General features: G+C 36.0%; 1 protein-coding gene across 2 annotated transcripts in view; it reads left to right on the top strand.

Annotated features, from left to right (window-relative positions):
* PLXDC2 (plexin domain containing 2) overlaps positions 1 to 26,219 on the top strand; it is a 250,408-nt gene that overhangs the window by 173,283 nt on the left and 50,906 nt on the right. For both annotated transcript variants that reach the window (XM_083861238.1, XM_083861239.1), the window contains exons 5-7: positions 5,757 to 5,879; positions 8,690 to 8,808; positions 17,352 to 17,451. In XM_083861238.1, coding sequence (XP_083717364.1) covers positions 5,757 to 5,879; positions 8,690 to 8,808; positions 17,352 to 17,451 — 342 coding nt within the window. The remainder of the gene's footprint in view (positions 1 to 5,756; positions 5,880 to 8,689; positions 8,809 to 17,351; positions 17,452 to 26,219) is intronic.

Below are 26,219 nucleotides of genomic sequence, written 5' to 3'. Positions count from 1 at the left end.
TACTTCACTGAAATATCAAAGAAAAATTAATATGGCTAAATAGGACAAGGCCTGAAAGTAAATTGCATTATCTGTTTCTAGAATTCAGCATTCCAATGTATTTTAGGGGCTTAATAGCATAACATATTCTTGAATTTGCTTCATAAAGAAATAGTTGGTGGAGAAATATCAAGAAAAGCACATTTCAGCATAGTTGAAAAAAATACAGTGCAAAGTTTTGTGGACTATGCTTTATATGCCTAGGCAATACTTTTCAGCTTCACCAAATAAATACATGAGAAACACCATTTCTGATGTTTTATTTCCCCATATCTTACCATCTTTCCATTGGATATAAATGTCTTTTGTGTAGTTTATTTCCAGAAACAAGAATAGATTCATCAGGTTTTTACTGTTACTGCTGAAGAGAAGAAAAGGAATGTAAGATAAAAGTGTGGTGTGTCAGAAACAGTAAGATGTACAGTAAGAAACATCCTGAAAATAAAATGCAAGTCAAAATTCTCAACAGCAGTAATCAAAACAATTGCAAAAAAAAATCCTACATTCCCCTGGACTTTCATCAAAAGAGTAAACTTACAACTCCGGATCAATCAATTATAAATTTTTGTGCTCTTTTTGATAGCAAAGACATGGCTATTTGAAGGAATAATATCAATTTATTTCACTGTTGTTATTGAGCACCAGCAGACACAATGGTTCTTTTCTCTCTCATTTTCTTTTTGCCAAAACACTTTGCTTTTTAGAAGACAAAAGATATAGTGTGAGTAACCTGACCTGGGCAAGATGTAACAATTACTGAGGATAAGACTGGTACACTAAACGCTGTTTCACCTTCAACTTACCACCTATCTTCTACTAGAAAACCACTAAACTAAAAATAAATAAATTTTTAAAACTCTTGGAAAAAACCAAGAAATTCCAATAATCCAGGTAAATAATGTTATTTTTTCATATTAGGTAAAATAGTTGATATAAAAAATAAAATATAACATATATAAAACAATCAAAATACGAAGTTAAATTTTAGGCTGTGTTGGTGGTTGTGGTAGTGTTTAGGTGGCAGGGTGACTGCCTCTGTGGAAGGAGGTGGGGGGCTGGCCCTTACCAGACAGAGACAGATCCTCTGCAGGGGACAGCTGAGCCCCTGAACCTCCTCTAAGGGAGCTTATTCTAAAAGGGATAAAAAATACTGCACTTCAGTGTCAGGAGTGAGGCAAAAAGCATGAGAAAATATACTGTGAACACCAAGGAGAGAAAAGAAGAGGCAGTAGATTGTCCAGGCACCAAAGCATCTGTAAAGGAGACCAGGCTGGAGCAGGTGTTTCTTTGCAGACCAGGAAGAGCCACACTGAAGCAGATATCTATGCTGCAGCCTGCGGAGCACCCCACACAGGAGAGGTGGAAATGTTCTGGAGGATCCATGGGCTATGGAATTCTCACAATGAGGCAGGTTTAACCTAAAGGGATGCAAACCGTGGGAGAGATCTATGGTGGATTAGGAAAAAAATGAGAGAAAAACCGACTGACACAGATGAAGAGTTATGAACAGACCGCAAGTCACATTCCCCATCCCCCTGCAGTGCTCAGTGGGGAGGAGGAGGTAGAGTTGGAAATAAAGGAGTGACAACAACTAAGCCTGGAAAAAAAAGGAGGGGTGGAGGGAAGGTGTTTTAATCTGTCCTTCTCACTACACAAACCTATTTTATATTGGCAGAGAATTAAATTAACTTTCCCCAAGTCAGTTCTTTCTTGCCCATGACAGCAATTAGCAAAGGTTCTCCCTTTTTATGTCTGGACACACATTTTTTTATTTTATTTAGCCCCCTTATCCTGTGAGGAAGGGCTGTGAGAAAGCAGTTGAGTGGACATGGAGCAGATGGCAAAAGTCAACCCACCACAGAGAGAGACAAGGGTTTATCTTACAAGTTAGTTATCAGGAAGCTTAGAAGATGGTCATCAACCTAAATCATTCTTTTGTTGCTATTGTTGTCTGAAAATCCCACATCCTGCTGTCTCTTTAGACATACTTCAAAGGACTCGTTGCCTGTGCTACCTTGAAACTGTATTTTGTCATTCTGTTGGCAAACACTGTCAAAAGACTTCCTAAGTGATACTGAGTTTGTGAACAGAATATAAGAGTATAAAAAAAAGGAAATCACAGAAATCTGGTGTGCAGAGTATTGTAACCATGTACATTAAATTTTCTCAGTAAACTTGATATTTTAGCATGCAACAGATAAGCATATCTTGGAATGGGTAAATTCAGTCATAAAATGCATTTTTAAATCAAGTCAAAGTTCTGCATCAAGTGCAACTGTGTTTTCATGCTGAAGTGGTTATATATATTTTTTCCCTGTTTATGTGAATGTAAATTTTTACACTGTGAGAACTAGAAGCATACTCTTCTTGATTTACAAGTGGTCTTAATACTAGTTCAGCCTTAGTTTTAGCTAAACTTAGAGGTACATATTAAACTTACAAAATGCTTAGCACATTTCCCTATTTGTCTTCATTCCAGTATTTAGGAGCATATTATGCTTCTAGGTGTAGTGCTTATGGAGGGTTTTGGAAAAGATCTCTACCAATGCCTCCCACAAGGGAGAGATTAAGTGGTTCAGGAAATTGCAGGTCTGAAAAACTCTTCCTTGACTAAATGAATCAATCATGCGCATTAAGCATTGTCAGTAAATTAGGTCACAGGTAACATAAGCCAATTTTCTGCAGAATTCCATTCCAGAATAAGTTAATTTTACATTTGCTGCTCTTTTTAAAGTCATAGTTGCAATGATAAAGTGTCTGTGGTCAATGGTGGCTTCATCTTTTGAATCTCTGGGATGATTTGGAATGACTTTGTGTTCCTTTTCAAGTTGTTCCAATGCATGACTGGAGGTCTCATTAGAATGATCTTCATGCAAGGCCTGCCTGCTTCCCAGCTATCATCCACCTCCTGCTTTCCATTTTTGTCTATAGTGGAGCTGCATCCGGCAAACACTTTAAAATACGTTTTGTGGTTACTAATTACTTAGGCTGATTTACTTAGTTAAGTGTTCCAGCGCAATTAAGTCCTTTCTTTTCCTATTGTATCTGCCTCATTATTAGTTATAAGGGTGACATTTATACTGTAAATGGGATGAAAGCATGAAAAGGAAACTGTGCAAGTGTAGGATGATTGTGCAAGGGATGAATAAGGGCTGAACTGTTAAGGCTAATTATAATGGATGAATATGGATTAAAAGGTTTTGTTTGTATTGTCTTCAAAATATTTTTGAGGAATGGTTTCAAGGTTACAGATCTACCCACAACTATGTTAAAATATGTGTACACATGTCCACAGGGATAATAAGCAGCACATAATATGAAATATTTTCTGTATAGTAACACATATTAAAATGTCTAAATAAGCTTTAGGGATTATTTATCAAGGTAATGACATTTTAGAAGGAAAAAAAAAAACAAACAAACAGGAAATAGTGAAAATGCCTTTCAGGGACTATACTTTGACAAGGTAGTTGGCTATCCTAAAATAAATAATAGAGTAAAATCAGCCAGACTTGTATATTCTGAAAACTCTCATTTATAAATGACTTGTAAATATGTGTGGGCAGATTCTCTTTCTAAACTGGTGTTTCTCTTTCCCTATCAATTATCAAAAGAGAAAAGTGGTATTTAGATATTCAGTTGGAGGAATCTGCCCCTCAATCTCCCCCTCTGCTCCCTACAAAGAAACAGAAAACAAAACAAAACAAAAAACTTTTTGTTTAATCCTAAGAATTAATTTAGTAGTTAAGGAGTGCCCAGATATTCAAGTACTGTATCTTTTGAATACATAAATATGTTTTAAAGTAAGAAAAAACATCTCAGCTCCTAGCTCACCCCTTTGTCAGATGACAAATCTTTGCATCTGAATCTTTTGTTGTATTTTCCCCAAATCTGACTTTTTCTTAGGTTCCCTATCACTGCCCAATCCATTGACTTCACAGAACAAGATGTTATCTGTAAGCAGCCTTGCAGGAGAATTACTCCAGAGAACCACCTTGTGTGTTTACCTATTTGTTTATAGCATCCTATAAGTTCTAGACTTCTAGAACTTGTCCCATGAGCAGTTGTCAAGCATTTAACTGTGTATTTCAGGAGAATACAGGAGTAGAAGGATGCCCAAAGCACTCCAGAAACTTACTTTTCCATGCACTCAGAGATTTCTTGTATCATATTGAACAAGTCTGTTTATGAACCCTCTCATCTCACACTGCTTAGGATGAAGATATTGTTAAGAAAGTGAGGTTGCACACTAGTAGTATTTATACATTAACAGCAGTTTTGATCAGGTTTGTATTTGGTTCTGGTGTTTCACAATTGCGTTTTAGAGTTAGATTTAGAGGCTCCTTCATCATGTTGTATTGCCATTGCACTAAATGTAAGAAGAAAAGAACCCTTGGGCTTGGCAGTGAAAGGTTTTGTAGAGGAAGAGAGACTCTCAGTATGACTGAAGATGGAAAAGGAAACATAAACCAGCATAATTAGTGTTGAAAATAATACTATAATTTTCCAGCAAAGGATAATATTTCTTTGATATATCTTTCCAATAACATTTTTAATGTCAGAAAATTTTCAGCTCTAATATTATTCTTGTTGTTGAGATGTTTGCTCTTGGAATATACTTCACTGAATCAATAGAAGTAGAAAAAGCAAAAGCACCATAAGACACGATTTGGTAAACACTATAGGAGGAGAGGTAATGTGCAAACATCAGTTTTGAAGATCTGCCTGTAGTTCAAATTTACTTAAAGGTAAGGGGTAACAAAAAGAATAGGGCAATAGGAGTTTTTAAGTCAAGCTTTCATCTGGGGCACTTAAAATAATTAGTTCCATTAGCCATTTGAAGTGGAGCTGGCAAACCTAAACAATACAGGTTTATTTGTAGACTATTTATTGTTTAAAATAGAAGAAAATTCTTGCCATTAAAATACACTGATTTTTGCGTTGAAGAAAACTGCAGGATTACTGTATTCACCATAGATGATGGGTCTTCTTTCAAAGGAAGGACTCCAATTCCAAACCAGTAAGAGGTTTTGGATGAGCACTTCAGATGAAAGAAGCCCAATATTGATCTGAGGAGTTCTGTTGAGTCAGGGATGAATAGTGAATAGGACAGACTAGTGAGACCTGACACAACAGAGAATGAAGTAGAAATGTTACTTGTCTTATAAACCTGAAAAAGTCCTATCTGTTCCACTTTTCATCTAACTTTTTATTTTTAAAAGGTTGTCACCTGTCTGAAATAGTCCCTTAGTCTGTGTCTCTAGAAATATGAAAAAGGATTAAACTAACTTTAAAAGAGGTCACAAATTGCATAAGCAAAACAAACTTCAGATTTTTGGAAAGTATGGAAGAAAGCACTATAGAATATACCTGATGGTAAATGGCTTCTTTTCATAGTGCCACATACTTGCATTTTGCCCTTAACTGGAGTTATTCTTCCTTGAGTTTTCACTGTTTTTATTTCTGTAAAAAAACCTTCTTGAACTATTTGTTCATTATTCATTGTGGATCTTGGTTTTTTGGCAGCCATCACCAATGTTTTTATGAAATTTTAGCTCTTATTTAATTCAATATGAAATTTGTGGTGGGGTTAATTTCTCTCAGATGACCCTTTGATGTTCTGGCAATGCCTAATTCAACCTGCCATTCTACTAAAATCTTTTCAGAATTTACTGAAATGGACTCCTTTTTTTTATTATTATTATTTTTTATTGTAGGTTTCATATATACTGGAGAAGTTGTGCATCGAATGCTAACAGCTACTCAATATATTGCACCTTTAATGGCAAATTTTGACCCCAGTGTGTCAAGAAATTCAACAGTCAGATACTTTGATAATGGTATGTAGCAGTCCTTGATAAATAAATGTGTCTGTATCCCTTGGCTCTTCTTACTTCCCTAAATAGCTATTTTGGAAGGAAACATTGAGGGGTTTTAATTTGTTTTTGGGTTTTGTGTTTTTGTTTTTAATTTGGAGGCTGTATAGAGCATGTCACTTGACATCTATAAGCAATTATTACTTTAAAACGAAGTATAGAATCATGAATGCCTTTTCTTAATTGAGCAGAAATCATCTGGATGTTGAAGTACATCAGCTCAAACTAGCAGTGCATGTTATCAGATTTAAAAGGGAAAATCTGTCTTACATAACAGTGTAAATTCCTGTTACTTCGAAGTATATATAGTGAATACCATCTGCCCACTACCTAAAATGAAAATAGCATTTGTGGAGTGCAATAGCAAGAATACACAGAAGCAGGGCAGGGATAAGGTTAATAAACCTGTCAGTGACTAAGCGTTCATGGAGTCCTGGAATTGGAATCCAATACACTCATCTACACCATGAGTTCTCAACAGTTCCTTGTAAAAAAGATTGAAAGAGGAAAAGGTAAGCTACAGTGTTGTACTTGAAACTCTGTGAGAAGTTTCAAAGCCCTTGAATGTGTGGATATTTTTCTCTCAAAGTCGGTTGTAATCAATATTTTAGAAACACAGCCTATGTGGTTAAAAGGCATCTAGTGCTTTACCTCAGGCCTTTAGTGATCAACTACAGTGACAGTTAAAACTTAGAGAGTTTAGAATCATGACTTAATATCATGAGATCCATGACTTCTAAATTGTCCTGGATGTACCTGTGATATTTTATGTATGTTTATTATAGTGAATTTAAGCAAAAATTACCAGCAAGTTCAAAAACATTTCATATTTCCAATCGCAATTTTTATTCATTAGATCAGTAATCAAAAGGTATTCTGTATCTTTTACATCTAGTCATAACCTTTCCTTAAAATCTAGTCATTGCAATGTTTGTTTGTTAAAAATCCAATAAAACACTTACATGAGAAAATTCTACTCCTTCCATGAAGAATTTTGAATCAGAACAAGATATAATTTTCACATTGTAAATTATTTAACATTATGGCCAGACATTTGTCATCTTTACTTAAAGAATCTGAGGATTCTGGAGAAGATGTTGCTAATTCTCATTATAGTCCTGACTCTCAATCTTCACACCAGGTGTACCAGGCTGTATCACATGGCTTTCATTACAAGGTTGAACAGTTCTTTGAGATTTTGAATTCCTCTTCATGTGTAATGCATCAGCTTTTGAGCTCCATGGGCTTTAAGACAAAGAATTTTCTATCTCAACACAAGTAAAAAGGAGCTGAGCAGATTGTATCTTCAGCACCTTATTTCTTACTCATCTGTGCTTTGTCCCCACGAGTAAGTGCTCTGCCATAAAGGAGCATCTGCAGTGGGAAAGCACAGAGTGTGAGGATCCATCAAAGTCTCAGTGATGGAGCTAACTGCAAGGAACTTAGGAACACACAAATCTACATAAAAGCCTCTGGAATGGGATGACAGTTTGGGTGGCAGCTGATGTCCATTTTAGTTTGGGGTTCTGAGGTGAACATAGATCTGAAGTACTCAGTGATTGACTATAAGAAATTCTGGCTAATTTTGCTCTAATACCTTTAGCAGTTAATTTACATTTAAAATAAAATTTAATGCAATCAAATAAATATTCAGAAAGTAGTTAATGAATGTGGTCACAAAGGAGAAAAATTCACAATTAATGAGTATCTACTATATAGAAAGACACAAGGGATAATAATGCGTTGGACGTGGTGCAGTGTGGACCCAAAATTTGCGTGCTCATAGTTTCATGACAACCCCTGTCAAGATGTATTCATGACAGTTGCAGCACAGATTTTAACAAAAGATTTTTCAAGGATGTATCAAAAATACATTGAGCTGAATATGTACTGACCCATCATGAACATTCTAGGAAGAAAGGAAATTAAAGTCCGAATCAAAGCACCCAACTCCCAATACTGCCAAAAAGAGAAGTTTTTGAGGAAAGCATGTAAAGATGAAAATGTTATTTTCAGTAAACACAGTTTTGGTGATAAGTGTCTCAACTGTAAAACATGCTCACAGGGTATGCAAGTTGCTTGAGAAATATTATTAAGTGCATCTTCAGCCAGTGAACTCCTGTGAATATTAACAAGGCTCTTGCAACTAAATTTCTGCATACCAGACTCAATATTTACCCCATCTATGAATTCTTAGTGATTTTGATTTGATCTACATTTATTTATTGCCAACACCTAACATTTTTCAATTTGGAGAATTTCAGCAAGGGCTTGCACCATGAAGGGAAAAAAAATTATCTAATTAATGCATTGTTAATGGAGGAATCTGAATTCTTGAAATAATAACTTTTACTAAGCAGGGAATGCTATTGGCACTTCACATTTCAAAGTCATGAGGATTTATGTATAGAGTGTAAAGAATACCACTGAGGGGAAGTGGTAATGGCAGCTCACCTGAACTACTGGATTCTACCTGTAGTAGTTGTTGATTTCTTGTGCAATTTCAAACAAGTTACTTGGCCACTTTTGCTTTAGCAAAAGTAGTTGCTTATGTGGCACTGTGGTGTCTACATTTAAAAGGATTTCAGTTTCAGCTTGTGTTTGTAATATCTTTGGCGTTTCAAGGCATGGAACTGAAAGTTGCTAAAAAGAGACAAATCACTGTTCTTGTTTCAAGCAACTGCAGTGAAGTACTTTTGCTACAGTCAGATAATATATATATCTCACATTTTTTTCTTCCTTTTGCCTCTCTACCCCCACTCTGGGGTTCACAGGGACAGCACTAGTTGTCCAGTGGGACCATGTACATCTGCAGGATAATTACAACCTGGGGAGTTTCACTTTTCAGGCCACCCTTCTCAATGATGGGCGTATCATTTTCGGCTACAAAGAAGTAAGTTGGGTCTGAGAATTGTCATTTAAGTGGACATGTTTCTTCTTACATGTCAGGAATCTCCCTACATTTTTTGGGGGGGAGGGAAGATATTTAAATGATCAGTTATATAAGATCATTTCATTATACTGCTTATAAGATCACTATTTTGATGAAAACTATGTATTATTATTAAAGTGATGTACCTATAATTGACTTAAAAAACATCAACATGATACAAATGTACTAATCCTGGATTTCAACTGGTCTTTTTTTGATTTTTGTGAGTGTTAAGTAAATCCCTGGGATTTTAGTAAATTTCCCATGGGTTTTGAAAGATAGGATCTAATTTTTTCAATTAGTTTACCCAATTTTGACCCATTTCAAAATACTCTACGATCAGTGGTTATTGTTAAGAGGTCACCTTTTTCCTGCAGCTGTAGTTTTTTGACAACTTGCATATTTCAAAGTTCATATATTTGAAACAAGAATTAGCTGGTTTTTATTGCTAGCTCTGAGGTTTTCTGTCCATTCGGTGATAAAATTGCTTAGATTGAGGCCATTTGGTTTGCCTTCATAGCACCAATATGTGATATTAATGGGCTCTTGTGAATTCTCCAAGTGTTTCAGAATTCCAGTTGTTGCTCTGAGTGATTTTTTTTTTCTCTAGCATTGCTAGAGCTCTGAAAGCTATAGCCTAGTTGAATTTCAGTGCTTTTGCCATGAAAGGTTGGAGCCGGTGATCCTCGAGGTCCCCTTTCAGTCTGGTATTCTATGATTTTCTGATTCATGCAAATAAGAATCAGAAAGTAGACAAGCTTAAATCTCTAGGGACAAAATAATTCCTTCTTTTTTGTTGGTATTTTGGTTTTGCTTGGTTTGTGGTTTTTGTTCTGTTTTGTTTTGGATTTTATTTTAATCTGTTTTGCATGCAAACTGTGACTTTCTTTTCAAAATGCAACTCTCAGTTATCCACCTTATGGTAAGAAACTCTAATCAGTGATACAACCAACTGTCCAGGCTTGGAGAAATATCTTTTCTCTCTCTGCTATAAATCACTTGTGAGTCTTCAGGCTCATTTTTCGTGCCTGTGTTGTAGCTATGCACCTTTAATGAAGCAGAAATAATAACACTCCTCTGCCGTTCTAGAAAGCTTGACAGGATCTGGGTTTTTCTGCTAGCAGCAGTCATACTTTCACTTAATACAGATGTCTTTGCAGCTTGGAAAAGGATTGCTGCAAGATGGTCTTACTGGATCAGTATTGTAGAAACAAGAAACTTCTGGTATACCCATGTATATGGTTTTCCTTTTCTTATAAAAGACAAACTGATGCAAGATCTGCATGAGGTTGTTGGTTTGTTTTTTTTTTCTGAATGGTAGATGCAGGTTACAGTCTTCATCTAATAAAGTACAGTTTATTTGCACTTTGAATCCAGCTTCATGTAAGCTTTACTCTGCTTAAGTCAATGGAGCTCCATTGTACTTGATCAAAGGAGTGAGCACTAAAATCTTTCGTTATCTCCTGTTGTTGAAAACTTTTTAAAGAAAAGCAAAAACTTCTAAAGACTGCAGAAAATTCCTGCCTTCAAGACCTGGAGAGGTGGGGACGGATACTAGTTGTAAGATAAATTTGTCAAGAACTAAATATGCATTCTGACATTAAAATGGTGACATCTTCAGGAGACTTCTATTCCTGGTTATGAGATGCCCTGCACTCCCTATTACTATCCAGCCCTGTGCAAAGATCTAATATGGGTGATAGAAATTGCTGCTCTAAATTGTAATTATCTCATGTACATTTTGCACAAAAGCAAATGATGATGCGGAGTGTCAGGTAGTAGAAAATATTATTCATTTAAGAAAACAGGAGTAAATGGGCCATTCCTTTACCAGAAGTGGTTCCTAGAATTGCAGGGAAGTATGACATCTAATCCGTGGATAAACAATTTCTGAGCTACAATGCACAGGCTGCTTGCTCTCATTACACTACTAGAAGCTCCCTCCAAAACCACATTGTTTTTGTGGGTAGGAGTTATTAATGTTCTTTTCATTAATCTTGAGAAAGAAAACTGGAATTTGCAAATGGAATAATATGCTTTTTCCTGCTGCTGAATCTTTGAACTCATCCCCTCTATGAGTTATTCCTGTCCTGAATGGAATTACCACACATTTCTTTAAAGCTATTGCACATAACTAAGGGAAGAGATTTTTTTAAAGTGGTAATAGTAACGTATTAATTATCTGTAAATCTTTTGACAAAATATTTTTTCTAAATATTTTAGAAAGTTACAACAAGTATATTCCATCAGAATTAATTGGGGAATGGATGTTGAGGTTGAGATTTCCTGACAACTACACTCTTTATTTGCAGCCTTTACTCCATTATCACTACCTCAGCTTTTCACCTAAAAGAGGAAAATTAAATAAAATTGCCAATAACTGATCTGACACAAGTTGTCTGAAAAGAATAAACATGTCACTTATAATTTTAAACTTGGTCCTTGTGCTTATAAGCCTGTCTAGGAATTAATTTACTTTCCAGTGCTGAATCCATTGCTTTCCGAGGAAGTCCTTCCATCTGGAACCATTTCTCTTGCTGTTGAGTCATGCTGTCAGGTGCCCCATTAACTTCAGTAAGATTACTTGTGTAAGTGCTCACTAGCATGACTACAAGTTGCACAAGATTTCTACTGTCTTTGTGGTGCCATTTTATTTTAGCATCACAGTTCATCAAAAACGACAGCAATGTTTGGCAAATCTGAGAGGTCTTCATGGCATTGTCATTGGAGGTCTCCAAGCTGAAGCACCATGTAAGGAATGCAACAAACAGGTTGCCAGTAGCTTCATCAAGTATCTCACAGGGGCTCTGTAGTAGTGACACCAGGCATTTATCTAGAAGAGTCTACCTTTAAAATAACTGTGATTATACATTTAAAGCAAATACAACTAGTGCCTTTTATGTCTAATGCACGTTAGGTAAATTTTACCTTTTATTGCTTATTTATTCAAACAGTTTTAAGTCCCTATTTCACATTCTTCCTGCTCCCAAATTAGGTGTGTTACCTCATAAATCTGGTGTTGACCACCAAGACAGGATCCTGACAGAGGTTTGCTGGATACCAAAGGAGTTTCTCTGCCCAATTTTCTTCATTCTGTTATTCTCCCCAATAGAAAGCAACCTGAAATTTACAATTTTTAATCCAAAATAATTTTTTAAAAAGTAGAAAAGGAGCAGAACATCAGAAAAGACAAATATGGAGATGTCAGAATATCATTCAGAAGAGTTAATTTTTAGGAGAAGGAGCTGTATGGTCAACTTTTCAAAATGTGAAAACAATTTGAAATATAACAATGTCCTATAGCAAGTAAAATATTTATTTCTTTAGCAATTTACCTCATTTAAAGTATATGCACCTTTCATTTTAAATATCATTTTGCTTCCACCAACTCTTAGTATTCTGGAAAATGGTCAATATGTAAGGAAACATCAGCTGGCATGAAAAATTTACTGGTGTACCTCTACTACATATGAAGTACATTACAGTGCAAACTAGCCAGCAAAACATAGGAATAAAGAAGAATTTAGGCAAATGCATATTTTTGATGTATTAGTAGTGAATACACATTTCTTATGTTCTAAATTTCACTGAAGTCCAAATTTCAAGTTTCACTTCTTGTTATGCAAAATAACTATTCTATATAGTCTTTTCCCATTAATGCTTACAGCTAGTGTCCCTTAGTGTAATATTTGATTTACTTTTTTGTCCATGATTAATACAGAAAAATTAGGCAAAGGTTCCATAGGCCTTGTTAATTGTTTAGTATCTTTTTCTTAATATCTTAATATCATTGGAGAAGGCTTTCTTTGTTTACTTAAATAGTAATGACTCTTTATTTATGTAGTTGTCCAGAAGCCATTATCAAAGATAAAATATTTGCTCAAAATTACCCTATTTGGAAAATAGTTCTAAAAAGGCTTGCAATAGGATAAATTTCTGTTCTAAAAAGGAGACAGAATTGAATGAAAATTATTAAGGGCTAGCCCTTAAATAAAATTGATGCCCCTGCTAGGTATGAAGAAAAATATTCTGTTTTCAGTTACAAGAATTCAAACCTTGTTATTGGTTTCTGAAAACTATAAAAAAATTTAAAAAATAAAAACCAGCAAAAAGCCCCAAACAAACAATAACCCCAAAACCAGAAAAACCCAAAACCACAAAAAATCCATAAAAACAACAACAACAACAAATCCCATAATGTGAATGTATTCCTCCTGCATTATACATGCCTTGTCATTTCTTTGCCTTTTTTTTTTTTTTACCAAAAATATGGGCATGGAAATTATCTTTGATTTTTTTAGGTGGTCAGTTTACACAAATTAAAACTCCTGATTTTCATGCAGTTTAGCCTGTGGACTAACTAATTACTACTTAGGAAGCTGGCAATGAAAACCCTATATAAGTGTTACTGTGTTCCTAATTAATATTTTGCAACATACTCTGGCTCTTATCTTTGACTCAGTTTTGAAGTGGGGCAGTAATAGCATCCTGCTTACCACCTCCTTTAGAATAAGGTTAGAGGCTGTGATGTTATCCTTCTTTGAAAAGAAAGATTCTGATATGGCCTCACAGTCAAAAAGAATAAAATTTGCAAAGTCTGATGAAAATCACTGTCTAGATTACAGATCCCAATGATACATAGAATTCAGCATAAATTCTAAATACTCTTATCCTTACTGTTGAAGTATATAAGCCAAAATATGGACATTAATGGCCTCAATGCTTGTGTGGGAAGTTTATTCATAAACTGATGACTTGAACAACACAAGAGATCACATTGTCTGTGGTAGAGCTAACAGATGGTTTAGAATTATTCTAGCCAAAAGCCATTCTGTGAAGGTAATGCCATAAAATTCTTGCCAACCATTAGCAACCACTTGCATGTTCCTAGCTCTCTGCTCAACTATTTAACGTCAGCCTGTTATGACATATCTTGCCATTCAGGTGAAAAATCCAGAACAGCAGCTCTCTGCTTTCTATCTATGTTTTGCTGTAATTTTCCATAAATTATTTTAATATTTATTAGAAGCTCTCTGTCAAATGGGAATGTTTCCTAATCAGACAGCATATGATTAAAGTTTATTTTATCTTGACGTCTCATGCGAGAGATTTCACCTGTAATATGGCACTCAGTACACACAATACCAATTTCTTTTTCCACACCTTAAAAATTAGTATATGTTTTTGTAAAAACAGGTGTAATGATGCAGTAGTTTTTCAGGTCTACTTTGGCTGCATCTCTGACTGTATGATTGTTTCACACAGGCTGCCCCTCAGTTTGAAGAACTGACTATATTAATTTAATACATTTTTGATCTCACAGAAGCTCTTGTTTCTAAGCCCTGTGTTTAAAACATGTACCCAAAATTTTGGCTGCTGCTTCTATTAGACTGGACCTTACTACTTTCTTATTTGTTTTAGAAAAGATTCCAAAAGTTCCTTGCTCTCAGTAGAATGCCCAGCACTGCAGTATTGACACCTGCAAGGATTTTGGCAAAATCCATTGTTACTTCTGATTCAAATTTTTCTAATTTCTCCTGAAGTTTTTCTATATATTTTCTGTTCAACTTGGCTGTTGAACAGACAGCTTGTTCAACTGCAGCCTGTTTTAGTACCACATATCACTGACTCACTCATAATTTTATTAACTTTCAGGGTCTGAACCAGGTTGTAATGAAAATGAATTTAAAAAAAAAAAAATTAAATAAACCAAACCCCTCATTTGTGACATTAGTACTGCTCTTCTTCCCAGAAAAAAAAAAAATTAGTTTGTTATTTCCATAATTTTTGAGGGAGACGTGCGAATTGTTCAGAAATTCACAATAAACATGTGAAAAGGCACTAGACTAAAAAGAAGGAAAAGAGTCTTATTTGAGAAGACCAGAGTGCAATTTCTCCTGATTTACATCACATAATACAAATGAGTATAATCATTTTCATTCAACAGACACAATTTATGCATTAAGATAACAATTTTGCCAGCATATTTTGTCAGACATCTACTCATGCCAATTCAAAATACACTTTGTGTCCTTTCTTCATCTGCTGTGTTTTCTCTCTAACTTTGAAGAGAGATTCCTTGCATCCTCCTCATCGGTGCTTTTCTTAACTTAACTTTCAATAGGTTGTCTGGAGTATCCGCCTCAAAATCCTTTAAGACAGTTTTTTGATAGTTAATTTAAGCTTTTCTTTCCAGTATTCTGAGACTATGAATAATTCCCTTATTTTTGTTAAGCTTTCATGCTGCAGAAAATTTATAGACTTATTTCTGAACTTAGTGAGTCTTTTATTTTGAAGAATTTGAAAACATGGCTTTTGGCCTTCTTCTGTCATATTATCCAATAACCACACCAAAGCTCAGCTGATAAAAGCCAAATTTAAGCTGATGTATTGCTAGCAGTATTTCCAAGCCAGTTCTCTTTTTCCTGTCATTTTGACGACATGCCACAAGCCTTTTTTATACCAGACCAGATCATGTATGCAAGAACTCCCCAAAAGACAGTTATTAAGGAAAAGAAATGGAAATTTATGACAACATTTAATTCACCAGAACTTACTTATCAGTGTAATTGGGAGAAAGCAAAACAAAAATGTGTTTTGGGAACAAGGAGAGCTACTGACATTTAAATCAAATGCCAGAAATCATGCTATTAATTGTCACATAGACAGAACTGAATCCTTGGTCACTGGAGGAATAACCAGCTTTTTACTACAGCATTTTTCTATGTGAAAAATACTGGGCAACTATATATTTTTTGTATTTTTACACAAGTAAAGCCAGAGCAAGCTATTGGGTTAGCTAAACTACTACCTTGTATCTCAGTTTCTTACAGTTGATCCAGTTCCATCTGTATTTAGCCTAGAAATTTCTGGTTAATTGAAGGGCAGCTTTAAAAAATAAGATATCCAAATATAAGATATCCAAATATAAGATATCGAAAGCAGAAACTGGCAGAAAGTCATAATTGCTCATAGAAAACTAAGGCTTATTCTACTCCTAGGGTACCTGCCTGAACTTCTGGTTATATTTTTCTGTGCTAGAATAAAAGACTCTTTAGCCCTCAAGTAATTTCTCCTTCTCATAGTACTTCTTTGTGGTAATCTAACCAACTTTGCAGTATTTCATCCAGAAGTCAAATGGATAGAACACTTTAATGTTTCTGTTAATGGCATTTGAGAATTTGGGAAGTTTACAAAATATTTTTGTGACTCTTTTAATCTTCCTTCTCTTAATTTTTGGCATCTTTTAAAAGAAATATATGCTCTCAAAATCTGTGTAATATGTCAGCAATGATCTAATTTTCAGGTGCAGATAAAATGGTCAACCCACATCCAAGCTGTATTTCACTGTTTGTGTAGCCAAGTATTCTATAAATTAATTTTTCCTGCTGAGATGTCCTTCTGACTGCTGGAGTTGTTCATCCACTACAATATGGAGATTCCTTCCAGAACTGCTGCTTTCTACACCATGATCCCCAAACCCTACCTTACACTCTTTTTTGCCTGTATTATATCTTTGTATTTTTTGCAATGTCTTACCTTGCTAATTGATCCAGGCATTTCATTATTTCTACTCTGCTAGTGCCATCTGGAGAACTGCTAAGCAGTAAATTTATGTTTCCTTCTGAGTCTTCGATGGAACTTTTGAATGCTGTTAAGACACACTGTCAGTCTGAGCTGCTCCTTTAGTGAGGGCTGCTTTTTGTGATCAGTCAGTCTAGTTAACTATATTAATATTGCAGAAATGCTACATGTCACTAAATCTTAAAAAAATTTAGTCCTATTGTATCTATAAAGTATCAGCCAAAGCTGCAATCTTGTCCCAAGAATGGGATCAAACATGACATTTGTTTTCATGCAATCATGTTACCCAGCATCAATAGCTCTGTAACATAAAGCTGGAATGTTCTATAACTATCCACATATTTTTATTTCTTCCTCTAGATATTGGCATTTGAGCATCTGGAATTTTCCATGTTTACCACAACACCATTTTTTCCTCTTATTTGAGAACATATTAAATATTATTATCATTCTGTCAGAGTTCCTTACAAATAAAATTTCACAGTTTTCAGTGTAAATTAACTGAGCCATAATTAAAATGTTCATCCCAAGCTAACCTTTCACAGTTTTTGTTTTCAACAGTAGACAGGAGGTATTGCCTCCTTGTTCTTGAGTGTACTAGCACATCATCCCACTTTTTCTTCAGCTGAGGGAAATAAATTACTGTAAATTACTACCCTCTTATGTTTTGTCACTGAAAATGGTTCTACCTCTAAGGGTTCATGTGAAAACAATGCAAAGAAAACTGAGATAAAATACTAATTAAACCAGTAATTTCTATCCTCAAAAAATTCTTGATTCTATTGTGCTCTGTTGTATAAAATATTTATTCAGGACTTTTAAGTGACACTGGTTAAATGTTAATTTTGGCAGTGCTTTTTATTTTTAGTATTTTTTTCTAGTTCAATATTTCAATAATATCTTCCTGTTTTGTCTTTTAGATTCCTGTTGCTGTGACACAGATAAGTTCAACCAACCACCCAGTGAAAGTGGGACTTTCAGATGCGTTTGTGGTCGTGCACAGGATCCAGCAAATTCCCAGTATGTAGAATAGTAGTGGTGCTAATGGTTTGGAGGCTGGGAAATTAGTATAAGCTGATTTCATCAAGGATGATTAGCTGCACAACGAATCACTTAGCTAATTTCAGCTTGTTAATTCCCAATATGTCTTTTCCTGTCATTGTTTCTTTTGAGCTGATAAATTAAGTAAATAAAATTCAATGGCCAGTCAAATTAAACTCTCAACTGGCTCGATTTGGTTTTCCATACGATACTTTATCTGGAACTATGCTTTCATATCCATAGTAAAGAAGAAGCAATCTCTATCCAAAAATATCCGGGGTGAAAGCTCTTGATACTTTATTCTGTGCTTCAAATTCATGTACACATTTTAGTGAGGAGAAAGAAGAGGAGATGTAAAGAAGAGGAGATTATTAAATAACATCTTGAGCTCACATAGTAATGGTTGCAGTATTGCAGGTGCCGTTTAGTTTTCTCTGGCTTTAGTTATACTTTATATGGCTTCACAAAAACAAACAATATTTAATCAAGTGTGTCTTTCTCGATGCTTTAATATGCTGTGTACAGAACTCTTTGAGGTTGTTTAGCCATTAGAGAATATGTTCACTTTTCAATTGTACTGGGTTTACTTACATATTTGGAGAAAATTTACTAAGATCAGTTTTCAATGAAGCCCTAATAGCAGGGTGCAGATGGAAGAAGCTGTTCTTGAACCAGGCTCCTAGGACTGAATCCAGGCATATTCTCGTAAAGTGAGCTCTGGCAGACCTTTGGTGCCCACAAGGACTGACCTGATCTAGCCCAGCTTTAAGACAGACAGCAGATGAGGCTGACACTGAAAAAGGTAGTGCTAATGGCCTCTCAGCTCATCCTATCTCCTCGTCACATAGAAGACAGTCTTTAACTTGAGGGAACATCAACTCCATGTCTTACATGTCCTGTCATGGGGAATATGGAAAATTTCAGTACTGTTTGTTACTTGTGAGCTCAGAGTAGTGTGGAGGATGTTAGCATGCCAAGATTTCACTTAAGAGACAAGCAGCTTGTTTCTGAAGTATGATAGGTGCCTGTTATGTGCCTATGCTTGCATGGATTGGTTTTGAGTGTTTAAGAGCAAATGAAACTAGGCAACAAAATTCAGTAATGTGAGTAATATTTGCAAGCAAATCATCTGAATGTTTCTGAATCTTCAGCTTGTAGGAGCTCCAAGTATGGATTCAGGGGGAAATAAGGTTGATTGATTTATGCAAATGGTTTATGAGAATAGTCACAGAGAAGTTCTATCCAAGAGATGCAACAGGATGATATCTTTTGACATCAGGCCTCCATAATCAAACAACACCAAAGGACTTGTATTAGATTTATATATTTTGTATGGAAAATATATGGGGGATGTGAGTCTTTATTCAAGTCTGAATGTTTCTTTTTGTGGAAATATTTCAGACAAGCATCTTGTTTTACTACCACTAAATAATATTGGTTTTGATAAATGCAGTTACTAGTCTTGTGGGTTTAGAATATCTATAATTTTTTTTTTCACATGACACTTTCTGCTAACAGAAGTGAAACTATAATGTGGGTAAGGAGTATAAAATGTGCCACTACTACAGCAGCTTTGAGATTATTATTAATGTATTGCTGTTTACAATGCATTGCTTTTGCCCCTAACTACTGGTTCTGTGGATGGTGGTAATTCATGATTATTTTTGCTAGATTGCAGCTTTCACAGAGCTAATATTAATCAAGGGAATCATCATTTCATATTAGATTTTCCTGAAGCTGAATTTTGTGCTCAATGAAATGGGTTTATATTGATGTGTACAGGCAATATAATAGTACCTTGACGGAACTGGTAAATAATGCCAGTCCATAGAAAGCCAGTATCAGATGCTCTTAAAATATGCATGTTCATGAATTTTTGTTCTTCAGAGGTATTAAATCAGCTATGGCTCTAGTCAAAAAGTGATTTGATAGAATTGTTATTTTACTTTATTTGTTGGCTTCTTAAGACAATGGAAGAATATAAATAGTTGCTTGTCCCAAAAGAAGGCAAAGAAGTATAACTACTAGTTCTAGCTTACCACTTCATCAAAATTTTTTCCATCAAAAGAACCCAGTCTCCCTTTATGTTCATGGCTAGTTATTAAAAAAGAAAAAGAAAGCCAAAATCATTCCCCTCAAATAATACAAAAAAACAAAACAAAAAACCCACTCTAAACTCTACTGCTTCATGTTTGAGCTCTGTCAGTTCTTTTTGTATATATTGTGCATTTGAGAAGGAGGGACACTAAGAGCAACACAATCCTGTTTGAATAAATATGTTCCCTCTATTTTTAAAAATCCTGAAGGTCTTTGGTGTCTTTTGTATGCTCAGTATTCTAAAATTTCAATATACCAGACCTAGTTTATTAAATTAATTTCAGAAGTTTAGAGCTAACTATTTATCAGGGTTTTTTCAGATGTACTGTCCAAAATATTGGTAATAACTTTTTTAATACTTCTGAAAGGTGAGTTCAAAAGCCAGGCAAACCTATTTCATTCTGAGGAGAGCAAAACATGCTTTTTGATCAGCCATTTCATTTCAAAAGTGCATTTTAATGAGTGCTGAATCGCATCTTGAAGAGCCAAGAGCTAAAAGGAATGGTTTTCTGAAGTTTTTTGAATGGAGGAACTTGAGAATATCATACCTGTTTTTATTAATATGCTTCGTCATATAAAGGCTTTGCAGTAATACCCCTTTTATCTGCCCCTAAAAGCATATAGGTTCATACACTTGTTCACCTTATCTTTTAAGAGTTAGAGGATGGAAATGGGTAATTTTTGGCAGGTGGCTTTCTGCCTGTTTTGTGTTTGGTATATTTCCTTGATCTGCTACTACTTCTAGCTTATATACCATGCCTTTATCTTCCACTTATATTATTGCAGATTAGTCCCTATTTTATATTTTATATCTAGATATATCTAGATATCCCTGTACATACTCAATGGTGTTTTGGAATGAATGGTAATGTGTTAAGGGAAGTAAATTTCTGATCGACATCAAGTTTAACCTGATAATTCTGAGATTTATGTGACAGCAAAATGGCAAACTGAGTCCTTTGATTAATTTCAGATGAAAAGTTCCAGCTCTTTCCAGGTAATTCAAATGAAGTTCCAGGCTCTGGAGCTCTGCTTCTTATATGTAGGTTAGAGTTACCATCCTGATTTCTTCTTCAGACAGGTTGAACACTTGCACACAATTTTTCCTTTTGTAACAAACACAGTGACAAAGTTTCATGGATGTCTTCCAGCCAGAAACATGATTGGTGATGACAAACCTGGGAGCTTTACATATTCCTCCAGCAAGTCTTTTTTAAACACCTTCACTGCTTCAGGACCTTTGTTCCTTGCCCACCTTCTGTAACCAGTTCTGTGGTGGTGTGGTTTTGGTTTTATCAGTTTTATGTATGTTTTTGTTCCTTGTTTTGTATTCCTTTTTATAAGTTGTAATGGTTTGCCCCATGTCACCCATGTTCCACCCTTATTGGTTTTACCCCAACCCCAGTTATATGTCAGTCAGAAGTTATACGGCCCCTGGGTCTTGTCTGTCACTTTCACTTCGGGGTCTCTCTCAAAAGTCTGGAAAGTTCCAGTAAGGACCCCAAGTGATTGGACAGACTTCAGCTGTCTCCCCACCCGAGTTATTGATTTGTTACAATGTGTGTCATTTACCTGGAGAGCCATACCTCCTTGGTCCCTGATTTGTCCTCAGTTAAACCCATCCCTGGGTTCCTCCCCCCAATAAAAGGTGTTGCATTCGGGGGTTTCCCGCTTTTTTTCCCTGGCCTTTCTTTCCCACTGCTTCTGCTGAGGGGTGTCTGCTGGGGCAGATACCCTGATGAATAAAGCCAGTAGTTAACCCTGAACAGCCTCCTCTTTTTTCCTGCTGTCGTTGTTTCACTCCTTCGGGGAAGCAAGAACTCACAGGGGTCGGTGAGGTTCATCCTGCTACCGAGCCGTACCCTTTACTGTTGAGGTGTCAGGGCTGGCCGAGGCAGAGACAAGACACCCCTACACAGTTCCCTATAATTTCTTGTTTATTTCTCTGCCATCCTTGTTATTCTGTCCTTCTTTCACTTGCCTGTGGTGCCCTTTGCTCTCCCTTCTGCAGCATCCCAGGATCTCTCTTTGACTTGATTACCATCTCTCTTCCCCTCTGTTTTTCGTCTCTTTCAGGATTGCTATGTTTCTCTGTTTTGTTTCAGTGCTCTTTCCTATTGTCTTTCAATTAGCTTTTTATTGTGCAAGAAGAAATGAGAGAGCATTTCCCGCAACCCAGTTTTGTATTTTAGCAATCAAAACCCTACCAGAGAGCCTTCCCACATTATGTTTGTTTTCCACAAAACCATGAAATACACTGGAAAAACGAGAGAGTGCCAGATTCAGGGGATCTACACAGTCTTGCATTAAGAGATCATGGGTAGCAGGTTTGTCTCCACATACTTCTCTGTGATTCTGGCCTCTACTGTATTAGATGCAGCTCTTTTAGGAAATCCACGCCTTGACAACTCTAACATTTGATCGCACTGAAACTATTCAACAACACTGTGTACAGAAATGAAATTGTAGCTGAGCTATGTGTTAGTAATATTCCAGCTTCAGTGCAATTAGTGTCACTCAATATGTAGTGTAACTCAAGCATATAATTAAGTGACAACTCTGCATGTTGTAAATGTTTGCTCAAGATGTCTCACCACTTTGTTTACAGCAGTGAAGCCCCTGAAAGAACCTTAGGATTACCTTCCTGAAGGGTAAAACACCACTGGCCATTTATGCTGATATCTGTTATATAAAGGTGCAGCAGCACTTGGGAAATCACAAAGTCTGATTTCCTGCTGCCTTACTGGCAGTGTTATCATTTACCTCTGTGCAAAATGGGCCCCAAAGTTATCACTCTAAAATCATAGTATTTATTCTTCTTTACATTAGTGTAACTAATCCCACAGAGCCAGCTGCTCCAGCCCTGTGTGTTTGTCTGCTGGTCCAAAAGGGTTTATGGAGGCAGCTGGGTTCCTTGCACAAGATGTCTGATTCAGAAGCATGCTGTTGATCTTTGGTAGCATGACAATACTCCCAGGACTGGTACAAGTTGATCAAAGTTTAAAATATTCACATAACCAGCCAGAGACAGATCTCAGAGTGAGGCAGTTTGGTACATGATGGGATTAGGGAATAAAGCAAGTTTTTCACACCTAGACCATGTACTAGGACCTCCTGAGCTGGCAACAGGTATTGGGGCAAATCTGGAAGGACATGGAGAGTTTCAAAGTAAATCATGTATGGTAGACACAGAGCATTGGGGCAGAACAGCTCCTAGTACATTGTTCATAAAAATATTTTCAGAGCCTACTTCACTGGTTCACTTGTTCACAGATTATACATCTTTGAGGTGCAGCTCCCAGATTTAAAAGGATTTATTTATTTATTAAGTAATTTTTAAGAGAATTATGAAATTAATATGATTAGGGAACCTGATTTTTATCTAGATTTAGATGTGTCATATTCAGTGGAGCAATCGTGGAGGTGTTTGGATTATAGACATTGGTGTTTGGTCCCAGTGTCAGTGCCTCAAGAATTAATCAGTTAATATTGATAAGTTCAGCAATATAAAGCTAGTGTTGAAGAACAGATGCTTTGACATTCTGATTCCTTTACCTTTTGTGGTGACAGCAATCAGACATACCAGGTTGACAGGTTTCATTCAGCCAGTGATGTTAAACAAGGTCCCTGCCAACCAAAGTCAGTGGCTGTATAACACAGCAGCTGTGCCCCCCGCCCCCCCTATGCCTTATATTTTCCACAAATTGCTTGCAGCTTGTTGGATATGTTTTATAAATTGTTTACTTCAAATTGACATCTGCATAATCAAATGAACCCTCTTACCATTTGTGTTTTCTCTGTCAGCAAGACTTTAAAAGTATGGCTTTCATGTGAATACATATGGCCTTATTTAGCAGTTTTTCTGGGTATATGTCCAATCCAAATCCCCTAGAAATCTTTCACTGAAAAAGGTCTTTATTTGTCATTTAAAATCTCAGAGTGACTTCTCCAGTATTGTCACATTTCACTGTGTTGCAGGTCTTAGCTGAGGAATGGTGTATGAGGAAAAGTGATTATGTAATGGAAAAGATACAGGGAGATTATGCATCTGTCAGACACATATTTAGAATGGTTTGTTATGAACTACTGACCCTTCAGACATGTTAAGAAATCATTGGCGCTCTCCTGGCACTGCTCCCTCTCCAGAGTACTCTCCCCAGTGAGTACCTTTAATCAACTCTTGCAGTTCTGTTTCATAGAATACTTATATTCCATTATTTAGTTTAATAATACTGTCATAAAACTACACAGAATTATTTTGTCACAGCAGAATCTTGTACATCTATAATTTACCAATCCATTGCTTAATCCTTTGAAAGGATTCTTTCAAATGGCCTTCTGACCCCCATGTTATCTCTCTCAATCAATGAGGAACGTGTTCTTTACCTCAAGTAGCTGGTGTTTTCTTCAGGGTTTTCTGCTGGGACTGTACCTTTGGCATGTGTTTAAAGATAGCACAAGTACATGCCATGAAAACAAACCAAAAAACAGTCTGAACCATAAATTAAACCAAGTGTAAAAAAATATAGTCTGTTATTAAAAAGTATAAGTTACACCATTTGGTTTAAAAGTGTGTTTGAAAAACCCTGATGTGTAGAAATGTAAAATACTTTCGTGACTAAGAATATACACGTTTTCTGAAATTCAGAACTGGGAATGGTACTTCAAAAGCATACAAAGTCCTTTTCCATTCCTCCCTTTCCTTCTAGCCCTGATGTAATATTTCTTTATGGCAAAATATCTGCACATAGTGCTTAAATATTTATCTCTTACTACATCAAATTATTTCACTAGTTCTTGCCACGTTAAGGTCTGTACTGAGGTATACATGGGCTCATAAGCTCTTAGTGATTCTGCACTGGAACTTTTTTGTTGAACAGCTAAATAGACAGCATAAGATGAAGAACAAATTCCACCTGAGTGAAATGCAACCACTGTCCTGGGCTGAAGCAGGAGTGTGTGAGGAGGTTAGGGGGAAAGCATGAGGGAAGAGTATTCATTTTCCTGTTTATCCTGTTGAGCTTAGTTTTTTAACCAATTTTGTTAAGGGAAACTGGCTCACAGTTCAAAATGGGGAGAGAAATGTGCATTTTAAAGATCTAAGCATGGCATGTTTAAGTCATACTTTCAAAAGAATATAGGCCTGCATGTTTTTCTAGCCTGGTCAGGCAGATAAATTTGAATGCTCATGTTTCCAACCACCTCTCTGCAAGTATATGCAAAGATGTTAGAAGGTGACTATGCAAATACATCTCTCTGCTTAAGATAGATGCCTCATATGCAAACTCACCACCTTAGGTTGACACAGTCATCCTTCTGAGGAAAAAGATCAAATTTAATTCTGTCAGGCAGTGGGATTTAATGGAATTAACAGTCATGCTGAAATATGCATTATTAGGAAAAAAATTTTTAATATATAACACAATTTTCCTAAAAGTAGTGTTTTTCAGAAATTTCATGCACTGGGTGATGTAAAAGTGCCTATGCCCTGAATCTCTGATTCTTACTGAGTCTTTGGAAAGCCAGAAGCTCCTTATTTCTTGTAAGCCCTGTAAGGAGCCTGTTAGAAAAGGTTCAGCATTAACAGGATTATAGCATACTAGTCTGTACCAGTACTGATGAGGTACAGTTCAAATCAAGTGTGGAACCCAGTATTTTACTTTATGTATTCACTTGCCTTTTTTTTTTTTTTTTTTTTTTTTTTTTTTTTTTTTTTTTTTTTTTTTTTGACAGAATGGTAAATATTTCTGTGGAAATATTACAGCCTTCAGCATTGGCAGGAGCTCAGCTCAAAGACATTTTACAATCACTCTGATTGGGCTTTTAGGAGACTGACCATCCTCTGAGTATAAACCCCTTGCAGCTGGCAAGAGATTTTTCCCTACCCCAGCACACAATTAGCTTGGTCTTGAAAACTCCTTCTGTCCAGTGGGTCTGAAGGACATGGCTAAGGCATTTATTGGGGTAAAGTTTGGCACCTGCCCATATCCATCTTTTAACTAGTCAGAATGACTTTGCAGGTAACACATAAAACTAGTTCAGTTATAGGTTCATTTCATACTGAAAGAGAATTCTGCTATCAGGAGGGGTAAAATCATAGCAAAGCTTCAAATAAATTGCAGGGAGTGGTTGGCAATGGTGCTGATTTGGAGCTAAATAGAAAAAGTATTTTCTGAAAGCAAGATACTGCCTGCTTGTCCCTGAGAGCTAATGAGGCAGGAGAGGGCAGAAAAGCTGCCTCCTCAAGCAACAAGCTGTGCCCTAATCTATATGGCACTTGGCAACACAGAAGACCTCCAAAGACTGAGTTTTTGACTGCCTATAAGTCGCTTTTCTTCTGTTACATGTAGACACAGACAGGTCATTGGCATAGGTAAGCTGTTAGTCCTTTGTAGGTGACCCTTAATTCCTCTCTGGAATGATTGCAGAGGGTCAGTGATTGTATTTAGCTCTGGTTTCAGTTAGTTTAGCAAACCATGAAAAAGAACATAAATATGAAACCACCACTCCAGAAAGCTTTCATTTTGTGTCAGATTGATGTTTTGGGTCGTACTTTTGATTTTCAAATATACAAGCTCGCCAGTCTATATTGCAACTGTATGTATAAAATCTGGAATTTTCAGAACACACTATAGGATATTGTTCTGGGA

Source organism: Zosterops lateralis, assembly GCF_965231275.1.
Source record: "Zosterops lateralis genome assembly, chromosome: 1".
Lineage (NCBI taxonomy): Eukaryota > Metazoa > Chordata > Aves > Passeriformes > Zosteropidae > Zosterops > Zosterops lateralis.
Note: the sequence above shows the minus strand (reverse complement) of the source record. Positions and strands in the feature narration are given on the sequence as shown.